Source organism: Lycorma delicatula, chromosome 7 (genome assembly GCF_047948215.1).
Source record: "Lycorma delicatula isolate Av1 chromosome 7, ASM4794821v1, whole genome shotgun sequence".
Lineage (NCBI taxonomy): Eukaryota > Metazoa > Arthropoda > Insecta > Hemiptera > Fulgoridae > Lycorma > Lycorma delicatula.
The window spans coordinates 11078560-11092482 of record NC_134461.1 but is presented as its reverse complement, the minus strand read 5'-3'; the positions used below and the strand labels follow the sequence as shown (position 1 = coordinate 11092482).

At 29.0% G+C, this 13923-nt stretch overlaps 1 protein-coding gene across 1 annotated transcript in view; it reads left to right on the top strand.

Annotated features, from left to right (window-relative positions):
* The first annotated feature begins 298 nt into the window (after nucleotides 1-298).
* The window catches only part of pav (kinesin family member pavarotti), a 78416-nt gene continuing 64791 nt past the window's right edge, over nucleotides 299-13923 (top strand). Inside the window, exons 1-3 of the mRNA XM_075371470.1 lie at nucleotides 299-381; nucleotides 7039-7629; nucleotides 12026-12211. Coding sequence (XP_075227585.1) covers nucleotides 377-381; nucleotides 7039-7629; nucleotides 12026-12211 — 782 coding nt within the window. The 5' untranslated portion in view covers nucleotides 299-376. The remainder of the gene's footprint in view (nucleotides 382-7038; nucleotides 7630-12025; nucleotides 12212-13923) is intronic.

Below are 13923 nucleotides of genomic sequence, written 5' to 3'. Positions count from 1 at the left end.
TAGTTTATTAATTGAGATTGAAAAATTGCATTTATGTTGTTAAGAAATTTTAAATATCATATGCTGAAAATACATTAACGTACGAGTACCCCAATATTTTTGGTATTTTATATAATATTATAACTACTGATGAATATATATTTTTTTAATTGGTTATAATTAGAAAGAAATTGGTAATATTTATTTTAGTATTCGTTAATTTTAATGACGATGTGACCAGTTATTTAACTCTATGCGTTATAACTATATGAAGGAAGAATAATAACACTGATATTTAAAAGACGTCATGTTCAAAGTCGGTTGTTCCAACGGTTGTCCATGTAGGCGTACTGGATGATAATTGTATAAGAAGGGTTTTTTAGTAATTATTTTCAGGATGAAGTAAGTAGTTTATTACTCATACTTTAATTAATGTTTTGTGATTGTGTTATTGTTAGACCAATTGCTAATTAGTCATTTATTATGAATTTAACCAAACTGATTACGATTATCCTGATATTACTGATAGTTTTATAAAAAATGTCATTTTGTTTGTATCCATCGTAAGATTTTGTTTTAATATAAGTTTATTTTATTTTCTGGGTATTGTTATTATTCTTAGTACTTAGCCCGATATTGTTCGATAGTTTTAAAAAAGGTTTTATTTTGTTCTATTAAATTGATTTAACAAGTTTGATCATGCCACTGCAAGATTTTTGCAGTAATAGATTTGATTCAGTTATTCTTTTCTTTGTGTTGTCAGTTTCATTGTGTTACCACATAACTTTAATAATATATATATATATTTATTTAGGAATTTAAGAACTTTAATTCCTAAATTTTTCCTATTTGTCTGCCTTCTCGTAATGAATTTAAGTCAGTTTAATAAACCATTATACTAACCAGGTCTGATTGATGTAATTGGATTGTCAAGCCAGTTACATTAGCTATAAGTATTTTCCTCTGTTAATATTTATGTTAAAGTTTGGAATCTGTGAAAGAATTAAATAGGTTACATATTCAATTCCCCATATGTGCAGTTTATTTAACACATTAATCAGAATTATTGTATTTTCAAAATTAAGCAATTTGAGAATTAATATATTTGTTTTTATGACTGAAAGTGATACTTTCATAAAGAATATTAATGAATCAATTATAGTACTTTGTTGGTTGTTCAGTTCAATCTTGCAGAATAATTTATATTTTTACACAGTTACCGATATTAGTCATGCTTCATGGTTCCTGTAATTCTTAAGTTTGTAGCACTGATTTCTTGTGTTTATTATTTTCTGGCTTCAACAGCTGATTCCTATTTCTTTCCCATGGTATGCTGTTTATTGTGCAGTGCAATTTTGTTATCCTGTAGATATCCTTTAAAACTAGCTTTTTTTTTTTAGATATTCCTTATTAAAATATTAGTATTCCTTGTTTCATATCTCAAAATGTAAGTGCTTAATAGTTTATAATCATTTACTGATATTGACAGTTTGTAAACTTGCAGTTCTGGAGATTGTGGTTATTAAAAACATTAGTTATTAGGGTTTGTTTATTTAAGATCAAAGTAATTCTGATAGAGGAAGACATTTTTGTTTAATTTAATGAACACTGGCAATATTGGAATTATGGGTTAAAGTGGCATTATTAATAAAAAATTAACCTTAATATATTTATAATTTTAAAGTTTATTTTTAAAAAAAATCAAATAATAAAATTAATATTATTTGCTATAAAAAAAAAATCACTTTTAAAACATTAGTTAGTTTATTACTTGATTTTTAACAAAAGCTTAATAGAAATTGTGCTTTTAACAAATTTATTTGTCTGTTGGGGGTCAATCCATTTAAAGTGTCCCAAAAAACATAAGCTAGTTGCTTGACTAATTTAAAAAAAAATTGAAACTTACCCAATTGTTTCCTACACGTTTCAGGATCTTAAAACTATTTTTTTTTTTAATTAGTTTACCTGTGGCGGCAATTTTTGTTACGGTGTGCACACCTGTTTCTGTGATTGTAAGGGTTTACAGAAAAAAAATCATTAACTAAAAAACTATTGGTCCTGGAAAGATGAAACAAAAAGCAATTTAATCATATTTTCTCAAGGTAAAAGATTGGCACAGTGGTTTATTTACCAATCTTTCTTCTTTCTATGAGAAAATTACCAATAAACTTTAACATGAAACACAGTGAAATTTCACATTTGGTCATTTTTTTCAAGAGGCAGGGATGGCATATCCAGTTTCAATTATTTTTTTATATGTAGGTATTTGTTTGTAGTTTTATCGTAAGTAATATTAATGGTGATATACTTACCCCTAATTTTTATGAATTTTTGAAAACTAAATTTAAAAAAAAATCAAAATTTGGCTTCAAATAACTCTGATGGGGCTGGTGATAAAAATCTCAAATTTGCACAACTTAGTGTTTTTGTAGATGTTTATGGCAAATAAAAAATTTCTTGTGTATTGTACCAATGAAAAGGTTATTACCTCTCAAATTTCATGAAAAACCTGTTAAAAGCGATACCATTTTTACTCACTAAATAAGTTCGCCAAGGGGGTTTCATGTGTTCTTGGCACTTAATATTACTATAGTTGAAGTAAACTTGTTTGAACCATTCAACTGCAGCGTTCATGTTATAACAGGTGCTTGAAGTCATTTCCAGTTGTCAGGGAAATTCATGTTGTAACATGCTCATTAATGCTTGTTGCATCATTTAGCTTTGCAGTTACAGATTGGTCAGTCTGACATTAGTTAGTTATCTGTTCACATCTTTACTGAGTGTCTGAAATTTCATCCTGTGCTTGGAAGTTATATTAAATAAATAAGTTTTAATAATATTATATTTGCAAATTTTAAAATAAGTTAAATTTTTACATTATTTTCAAGTAATTTCACTTAAAACAATGGAAGACCATTGTTTCATAGGAATTTATGTGAATAAAGAATGTTGCTGGGACTGTGTACATCATTTCAGAAGTTTCAACAAGATAAAGTGGGACCGATCTGCAAAGTCCTGAGAAAGTTGACATCACTTGAACTAACTTCAATGATGGGTCTTTCTCACACAATTTCAAGAGAATTATCAGAAGAGATATCACAGCTGATGGTTGGCTAACCACACTAAATAATAAACTTTCATTGCTACAAAAACAGGCTATTTGATTAAAAAATAATTAAAATTTTGCTACAATTTATTTTTTCTCTAATAGTGTTTATAAAAATAAACCGGTATAAAAATAATAATGAATTCGTAAAAAAAAAAGTAGGCTACTCATTGAAATCTCAGTTTGGGTAAGTTTTACAAGCATTTCTGAATCAAAATTTTATAAGGTCACTGGTATTGGTTAAGCTATTGTTAAATTATGACCTATCATTAATAATTTAAAAAAAACTATTTTAAAAATATTGAAAACATCAACTTCAACAACATAGGTGCTAAATATAAAAAATGTAAAGTTCAAAGAAGACAAAAACCCCTTGAAGCACATATTTAATGAGTCAAAGTGATATCACTTTTAACAGGTTTTCCATGATTTTTGAGAGGTTATAACTTTTTTATTAGTTCAATACACAAGAAATGTTTTTGTTTGTCATAAACATCTACAAAAAAACTGTAAGTTGTAGACATTTGAGAATCTTATCGCTAGTCCCATCAGAGTTATTAGAAGCTAAAATCTGAACTTAAAAAAAAAAAATTAGTTTCAAAACTTCATAAAGATTTAGGGGTAACTATATATCATCACCGTTAATATTATTTGTGGTAAAACTACGAACATGTACCTACATATAAAAAAATATTTCCAACTGGGTATGCCATCTCTGCCTCTTGAAAAAAATGACCAAAAATGAAATTTCACTGTTTTTCATGTTCAAATTTATTGGTAATTTTCTCATAGAAAGAAGAGAGATAGGTAAATAAACCACTGAATCAATCTTTTACCTTGAGAAAATATGATTAAATTGCTTTTTGTTTTATCCTTCCAGGATCAGTAGTTTTTTAGTTATGATTTTTTCTGTAAACCCTCTTACAATCACAAAAGTAGGTATGTGCACAGTAACAAAAATGGCCGCCACAGGTAAACTGCTTAAATAAAACACTTAAAAAATATAATTTCACGTCCTGAAACATGTAGGAAACAAGTGGGTAAGTTTCAGTTTTTTTTTTGAATTGGTCAAGGTAATCAGCTTATGTTTTTTTGGACACTTAAATGGATTGACCCATTGATAATAATATAATATATGATTAGCAAATTTATTAGAATTATTTATTAAACATAACAGTTTTAAATTTAATAATAAATAATTTTTTTTTGTCTTCAGTCATTTGACTGGTTTGATGTAGCTTTCCAAGATTCCCTATCTAGTGCTAGCTGTTTCATTTCGGTATACCCCCTACATCCTACATCCCTAACAATTTGTTTTACTTATTCCAAATGTTGCCTGCCTGCATAATTTTTTCCTTCTGCCTGACCCTCTAATATTAAAGTAACTATTCCAGGATCCCTTAATATGTGGCCTATAAGTCTTTCTCTTCTGTTAACTACAAGCATTTGTGAAGCAATGTGTTGAAGCATTTTTTTTCAAATGCTTCTTTCTTCATTGATATGCCACAACACCTCTTCATTTGTCACTTTATCCACCCATTTGATTTTTAACATTCTCCTATAGCACCACATTTCAAAAGCTTCTAATCTTTTCTTCTCAGGTACTCTGATCATCCAAGTTTCACTTCCATATAAAGCGACGCTCCAAACATATACTTTTCAAAAATCTTTTTCTGGCATTTAAATTAATTTTTGATGTAAACAAATTATATTTCTGACTGAAAGCTTGCTTCACCTGTGCTATTAAGCATTCTATATTGCTCCTGCTTCGTCCATCTTTAGTAATTCTACTTCCCAAATAACAAAATTCGTCTACCTCCATAATCTTTTCTCTTCCAATGCTTGCTTATTTTCATGCGGTAGTTCTTGTGTAGGACTTCATCCATGCACATTCATTGTTTCTTCTAAATCCTTTTTACTCCAAGCTAGAATTACTATATCATCGGCAAATCGTAGCATCTTTATCTTTTCATCTTGGACTGTTACTCCGGATCTAAATTGTTCTTTAAAATCATTAACTGCTAATTCTAGGTAAAGTTTAAAAAGTAACGGGGATAGGGAACATCTTTGTCAGACTCCCTTTCTTATTATGGCTTCTTTCTTATGTTCTTCAATTATTACTGTTGCTGTTTGGTTCCTGTAGATGTTAGCAATCATTCTTCTATCTCTGTATTTGAACCCTTATTTTTTAAAATTCTGAACATTTCATTCCAGTCTACGTTATAGAATGCCTTTTCTAGGTCTATAAATGCCAAGTATGTTATGTTGGTTTGTTTTTCTTTAATCTTCCTTCTACTATTAATCTGAGCGCTAAAATTGCTTCCCATATCCCTTTACTTTTTCTGAAACCAAATTGGTTTTCTTTTAACACTTCTTCCACTCTCCTCTCAATTCTTCTGTACAGAATTCTAGTTAAGATTTTTGATGCATGGCTAGTTAAGCTAATTGTTCTGTATTCTTCACATTTATATGCTCCTGCTTTTTTTTTGGTATCATGACTATGACACTATGAAGTCTGACAGAACGTCCCCTTTTTCATAAATATTACACACCAGTTTGTATAATCTATCAATCGCTTCCTCACTTGGACTGTGCAGTAATTCTATAAGTATTCCGTCTATTCCAGGAGTCTTTCTGCCATTAAAATCTTTTAATACTCTCTTAAATTCAGATCTCAGTATTGTTTCTCCCCTTTTGTTCTCTTAGACTTCCTCTTCTTCCTATGTAACACCATTTTCTAATTCATTTCCTCCTTATAACTCTTCAATATATTCCACCCACCTATTGACGTAGCCTTTTGTATTATATATTGGTGTACCATCTTTGTTTAACACATTATTAGATTTTAATTTATGTGCCCCAAAATTTTCCTTAACTTTCCTGTATACTCCGTCCATTTTACCAATGTTCATTTCTCTTTCCACTTCTGAAGACTTTTCTTTAATCCACTCTTCTTTCGCTAGTTTGCACTACCTGTTTATAGTATTTCTTAATTGTCTATAGTTCCTTTTACTTTCTTCATCATTAGCATTCTTATATTTTCTACGTTCATCCATCAGCTGCAATATATCGTCTGAAATCAAAGGTTTTCTACCAGTTCTCTTTGTTCTTTTATTTGCTATTTTGTTCTTTGAATTTTAGTTCGCTTCTGCTGATTTAAGAATTTCCTTTTTAATATTCTCCCATTCTTCTTCTACATTTTCTACTTTATCTCTTTTACTCAGACCTCTTGTGATGTCCTCCTCAAAACGAATTTAACAAATTTATTCAAATGTTAGAATACACTAACAATTATCATAAAACCAACATATTAGAAAAATTTCATATATTTTTGAATAATAATAAATTAATGAATGAACAATTATGAATAATAAATGAATTAATGAACAAGTCAAATTCGATTAATGATATCCTGTATAGACAAATTATACAATAATTATTAATTAATAGGTTTGTATTGTTTCATTTCATATCTCATAGTAGTCGTAAACATCTTTCAGACATGATGTTACATTTTTATTATTTATAACTTATTTTAATAATTGATAATCGACTATTATGAATGTAACAATTTTAACTTCAATTTAATTATAATTATACTTAAAAAATGATATACATGAATATTAAATTAATAACTTCAAATAATCCCTGATCATGGAGAAGTGACTCTGAAAGTGCTCTGATACTTTTATTAAACATTATTGGTAAGTGGAAATGTTATTTTGTACAAATTGATAATTCTAGGCTCAGCCTTTCTTAAGGAAAGACCCCTGCTCTCCCCAGAATGTTTTGGAATCTAGAATTATCCGTCTGAACATCTCAAACACAATGTCTTGGAACATCATGTGGTTGATAAATAATGTCGCTCTAGTCATTATCAGAGCTTTGATGTTTGGTTGAAGCATTTATAGTTAGCGGGCTCTTGATGATTTTGTTTGTTTTGTTTGATGTAGGCGCAACCGAGCAACTCCCAAGGTAAATGCAAAGAAGATATGTACTAGTGATAGTGAAAAAGGTAGTGGAAGTGGTGCTTCAGGTGATAGATTTGCTAATAAAGAACCATTACAAGTATTCTGTAGAATAAGACCGGTGCAGAATGATAGTGAATTATCTTGTATCAAAGTTATTGAACCGTTTATAATACAAGTTAAATCACCAGAACTTAATCGTGATGGAAATTATAAAGAAGTACAGTATATGTTTAAAAAAGTTTTCGATCGGTCAGCATCACAACATGATGTATTTATGAATACTGCTTTTGATTTAGTAAAAAATCTAGTTGAAGGTAAAAATGGTTTATTATTTGCATACGGAATAACTGGTAGTGGGAAATCTTATACGATGAATGGTACATCAGAAAATAGGGGGATAATGCCAAGATGTTTGGATGTATTATTTAACAGCATATCAAAATTCCAAACTGGAAAATATGTTTTTAAACCTGATAAAATGAACGGTTTTGATGTACAATCAGAACCAGATGCTTTGTTAGATCGACAGAGAGAATTAATCTCAAATATAAAAACACCGTCTAAGTTTCGCAAGTAAGTTATTGATTTATAAATTCTCTTATTTTATATTTATATTATATTTATAGTATATTTATAATGTATTTATACTCATTTCTTGTAAGAGGAGTTTTGAGCACATAAAAAAACTTAATGGAATGTTTATCAATTTAGATGTCAAATTTCCTCTGTTATTTGCATTCTTGGTGCTGATCATCATTGCTGGAACGTTTTTCTCAGATGTATTCAGTTAACAACTGTTTCGATGACTATGTCTGAGTGTTATTACTATTTTGGTGAGGTATTAAAACACTAATATAAGAGTTTTTGCAAGCTTAATCTACTGTTGTTTATAAGTTCATATTGAATATACATTCCTGTCTTATGTACTATTACATAAGTAAAGGGGATATAATTGTAAAAGATGTAGGTCTGAATATTTTAAAATATATATACCGACATTGATTCAAATAGACATGATTTAAGCATTAAATAATTACACACACACACACACTCCCTCTCTCTTTTTCTTCCTTTCTCTCACTCATGAGCGCATGAACTCTTTTGTTTCAGATATGATGCGTATCTGGCAGGTTTAAGTTACGATTGTTTAGTTCAAAAAAATAACGTGGAAAAAAAAATTGGAACAATAAAAAAAATGAAAGTAGGAAAAAATAAGAAATAGGGGACCATTAACTAACTCTTCATTATTTTCCTTCCTATGGCATTTCCTGTCATTCTTTTATCTTTATTTTAGTTTTCTGAGTTTTTCCTCAGCTATGAATCCATACCTAGACTTCTTGTCCCTAGTTTCAAAAAATTGTTGTATTCAATGATGTTAACATTTTTATTTTTTCCGGGATTGCTATGCGAGCTTCATAATCTTTTTTTGCTACTTTATTGCTTCACTAAAAATTAAAAAGTAATGAAAATGGTTTATATCCTTGTCTTAGTCCTTTCTGTACTAAAACTTGCTTTTATTCTTTTTCTGCTTCTCATTGCCGAATTATTCTTGTAAAAAATTTAAATAACTCTTTGAAGTTAAGAGATAATGAAAAAACAATTTCTTTGGCTCTCTATAAGAATGTTAATGGGAGTACCTAATCTATTAAGATTATGTGATGAGTGGATTAATGATCTTGTCTTTGCCCCCCACCCTTCAGAGTCACAGAGATAATTTCAGGATTCTATGATTATGACCTTAGGCGATATGAGGTGTAGTTTTTTGAAGGTGTAAAATTACTTGTTATTCTTTTTTGTGTTCCAAAATAAACATGGAAATTCAAAGTATAATATATTATTCATAATTTGTATAAGTTAAATTACACATATTATATATTTTAAAAATCTTTATAATTTACAAGCAAATAAAGAGGATTTGGATTGTCAGTGATGCATCCATGATCTGATCCCAACAACTATTTTATTATCCATGTCTTCTTCACTGATATAACAAGAAGTTGTAAATGACTTCCTGTTCAGTACATTTTGTGTTCCTCAGGGAGTTGTCTGGGCATCCATCATGAGATATTCTATTGAAGTTGTGCTGTTTTTCCTTCTTTGTTTGTCTGCTCAATAATTTTGATTACTTGTGGCAATGTTGGTTTTTGAACATGAATAAGGTGGTCTTTTGGAATAATTCTTTAATATCCTTGAGAAAATTTATGGTACTTATGTATTAACGCCACCACAGCTACAGCTTTATTTAAAAACAAAGTAGTCAATCGGATTTCGGTGGAAAATGAAGTCTATTAATTATAATAAATAGTTATTTATATTTATTTATTTTATAAAGGAATTGAATATTTTATAAATATAAATAACCATTTCTTAAAATTAATAAAGAAACTCAATAAAATAAATACTCAATTTTAAATAAAGCAGTAGCTGCGGTGGCATTAATACGTAAGTACCAAATTTATCTACTCATTTATACATCGAGTAGATAACATTTTTCATAATAAATAAAAAGCATATGCTTACAGTTAGTTATACTTTGCAGAAGATTCCTTTTACCCACAAAAAGTACATACAGCGCATTCCTCTTCTAGCACTTAACATATCCTTCTTACCTATCATCATTGTTTTTTGAACTGGGCTAAATGCGTATGGATCTGCTAACAGAATATCATAAAGGTGGATTGTGCTGCCATCTAATGATACCCTTTACAAACTATTCACTCATGTTTTCAGCTGATGAATCGTTACCTGTTTATACTGACATCCGTTTGCATATAGGATACATTTGAGGAAAGCAGAAATTTTCAAAGCAGTAATAAAAGAAAACTCATGTAAAAGTCGTGAAGATAGTGATAACAGTAATGTGTAATTTCTTTTGATGTAACATTTGTAACAAAAGGCATGGTATGAAACACAAATACATTGTGTAATCCAGTTATTGCTTAAGTTAAAAAAAAAATAAAAGTAAAAAATTCACAATATTTTTAAAAACTGCTAATTTAAAAAGAGAAAATTTTGAAATAAAAGTCAAGAAGTATTTTTTCCATTACATTTATTTGTTTTATATATTAAAATCCTAATTAATTAAAAAGATCACACAGTATACTATCAATAAAAAATTGCTTAGTGTTCTAGCCATAGATTTGTTAGTAAACCTATATACACTGAATCTTAAGAAAACTCTTTTTAATTTACTTTATGCTAAGTACTGTTTATTTTGATAATATTATATCGGCTAATAATATTACTTCACTTTGTGCTATTGTCATTACCCCGGTGAATTTATTTGTTTTTATAATTGTTTACTTATTTATTTTTTTGTTGTTAATTTATCTATTTGTAAATTTTATATACTGGCAGTTTTCCATTCATTTGTTAGTGTTATCAACAACAAATTAGTTGAATAATAAATCTATATGTAAGAAAAATTCTAAAATCTACTTTTAATATGTTTGTAAAAAAAAATTATTTTGTACATAAGTTATTTATTTATCTACATTACTTTTACACATTGTCACCACCTATGCTCAGGCATTTATACTTCAGTACCAGCTTTGTAGATCCTTGTCTAAGAACAGCATGAGAGCACCCAGCCATTAATTCCAATTATCAGCTTATTGGTTATATTGGATAGCACCAGACTTCTTTATTTAATCTTGCTGAAGGATTGGTTGTCACTTGGTTTACATCCAGGCTGTTGGGAGTTGGTTTGAAAATCCTCCTTAAACAGCTTAATTAAAGCCTTTGCATAACTGCAAAGTAGGAGGTATGTTGTGTTGTTATGCAGAATAGCAATAAAATTCATGAGCATCCTGCAGCGTTTATTTTGGATTGACTCTAAAAGCTGATTCAGTGTTTCATAATGTTTCCGACATTAATTTGTACAAATTCTATGAATTGTAAACAAAATTTGGAATTCCATTACAGTTTCAAAGTACTGCAGCTGTTATTTCTTTGCCCAGTAGGACGTGGTTGAATGAATTGTTTTCCCTCTCCAAATTTGTGGTACTGATGTCTACAGTGTGGACATTCATTCATTATTTGTGGATATCAATGGCCCTGTAATTCCACTAATAAAAACAAATTACACTTTGCAACTTGATCAGTGGCAGTACCGATTTTTCATTAGCCTGATCTGAAACGTGATGTTACTGATTTGTTATGTGATGATCTGATGTGTTACTGAATTTTCAGTGAATAGTGTACATAATATTTTTTATATTGTTGTAACTATTATACTTCCTTGTATGAAGTGCTTCCTTGCATTTCGTACAAGGAAGTATTGTAATTGCAAAAAATCTTGGTTTTCAGATTTCAACGGAAGTATCCATTTTGACTAGCTTCGGTATGACGTCTGTATGTACATACATATGTATCTTGCATAACTCAAATGAGATTAGCTGTAGAATGTTGAAATTTTGGATTTAGGACTGTTGTAACATCTAGTTGCGCACCTCCCCTTTTGATTGCAATTGACTCAACCAAAGTGTCCAAAAAAGTCTAAAATAAGAAATCTGGATTTTGGACTGTTTCATAACTGCAGTAATAAGTGAGTGCAGTAATAACATTGAGAGCTTTTGAATGATATATCAAAAATGGTACATATTTTTATTGATTCCAGAGTTATAGCCAAATAAAGTTTGGCTATAACAATATAATTTTGGCTATAAAATTAATGAAATATTTGGATCTTACTAGAGGAAGGCAAATCGGTTCGAATCAAACTTCATCTTTTAACTTTTATTTTTTGATTTAAATATATTGATTTATTAATGATTATTAACTTTTGATAGTAAAAAAAAATTACGATAAATAATAATTCAATAACAATAAAAAAAAATGAAAAAATATCAGAAGTTATTAATGGAATAAAATTTTATGTACTTTTCATTTAAAAAAAAAATTGTATGTGTAATTTAATAGGCGTACAAGGAGGTCATGTGGGTCAGATTTTTTATAATTTTTATTTCAGGAAGGAATCTGAATTTGATCATTTAGGTAAGAAGGTGGGTGCATCATCTACTTCACCTAGTTGCAGTATTAAAGTTGATAATGTTATTGAAGATAATTCATATGCTGTATTTGTAACATATGTTGAAATATATAATAATGCTGTGTATGACTTGATGGAAGAAATGCCTGATGATATGAGACAAAGGTAATTAAAATTTTAAGTTGTTAGTTTTCATTAATAATTGAAAAGAAAATTAAGCCTTATTTAGTGTGTAATACTTATAACAACATGCCTGTATGACAGTTTTATTGTTTACTGTCAGTTTTTTTTTTTTCTATCGGGGTTGTTATCAGTTACAACCTGAATTTTTATATGGTATGTGGTGTCTATGAGGATCGGGCCTTTCTTTTGGAGATGGTTAAAAAAAAATCACATGCTTATATTATTGTTGGTAAAACAACTGAAGCGTCTTATGGTGACTATTTGTAAGCTTGTGCTAAAAAATTTATAAAAGTTTTTATTACCGACATTTTTTTTAGCAGGTTTTTTTAAATTGTAGGAAAACCAATGCATTATCAACTAGAAATGTTTTTGTGGTCATATCTTATTCAAAAATATTTCTCAAGATTAAAGAACCCAAAAAAGAAACAAAAAAAATGAGTTTGAAGTCACTTAACTCAAAATCAGGAAACAATTTTACTATAGGAAATATGATTTTTAGAATTGTTGCCCTGTTTTGTGTTAACCTGAAATTTTCATGATTTTTGGCAAGAAATTGATAAATTTTAGTCAGATTTGTAAAATTAAGTTTTTTAGAACTGTTGCTACACAATTCACTATCAGACTGAATATTCCTAAGTTCCCGATCATTTTCGCTCTTAGTTTGAAATACACCGCTCATTTTATGTGTTATAGCAACTTGCTAACAAATATTGCCAGAAAAAAGAAAACAAAACAATAAGATGAAATAAGCATAATATTACGATTCGAATGTCACAAACAATTAAAAATGATGATAAATGCACAATGTTCTAGGCTCATCTATGTAGTATGCAGCACACCAGTAAATACAATATTGTGAAAAACTAAATAAATAGAATAAAGCATTCCTTTTCATTCGGAACGAACTATGATTTCATGGCCAACTAAAAACAATAACAAACGAATGATATTTATGTATTACATAAAATGAAATCATAAACAGTCATTAAGATCAAAATAATAATTTTTGTTTACCATCCGAATATTAATTACGATATCGCATGTGACTTTAAACAATAAGAAACATAACCTCTATCAAGCGGAGTGCCATGTCCGCCACGACAACCAAACACGTGATCAGTACAAAAGCCATTTTGACACTGACAGAATTTCACCAAATTGTCTTTTTCACATAAAATGAGACTGATGAAAAATCGCCAGTTGGTCTTTTTAGCGTAAAACTGAACCTGGAAAAAATCAAGTGGTCTTCAAAGGGTTAATTAATGAGACTGTGTTCTACCTCGTAGCAATAATGAACTTGTCATAAAATATCAGTTCTCTTGGTTTAAATTCAAATTTAATTAGAAAAAAATATACATATAAATTTTACCTAAATATTCAGTTGATTGTGAATCATTGTTTAGTGCAATTGTGTTTTCTGTTATATACTGCAGCAATGTGACAATTTAAAAGTTTTAGTAAAATTGAACAAAACACCAATGGAATATTTTTGAATGCTTACTGTGGCTTTGGGGAAGAGTCTATTGCATATGTGTTTGAATGTGAATGGCGCAAAAAATTCAGTGAAGGTTATCAGAATGTGGAAGATGATAAATGCTCTGAATGATCTTCCACTTCAAAAGAAAATAAGCCAGATTGTTTTAGACAAAGCCATGAACACTGACAGATGCTGAAAATTTTTGCATGAATATATC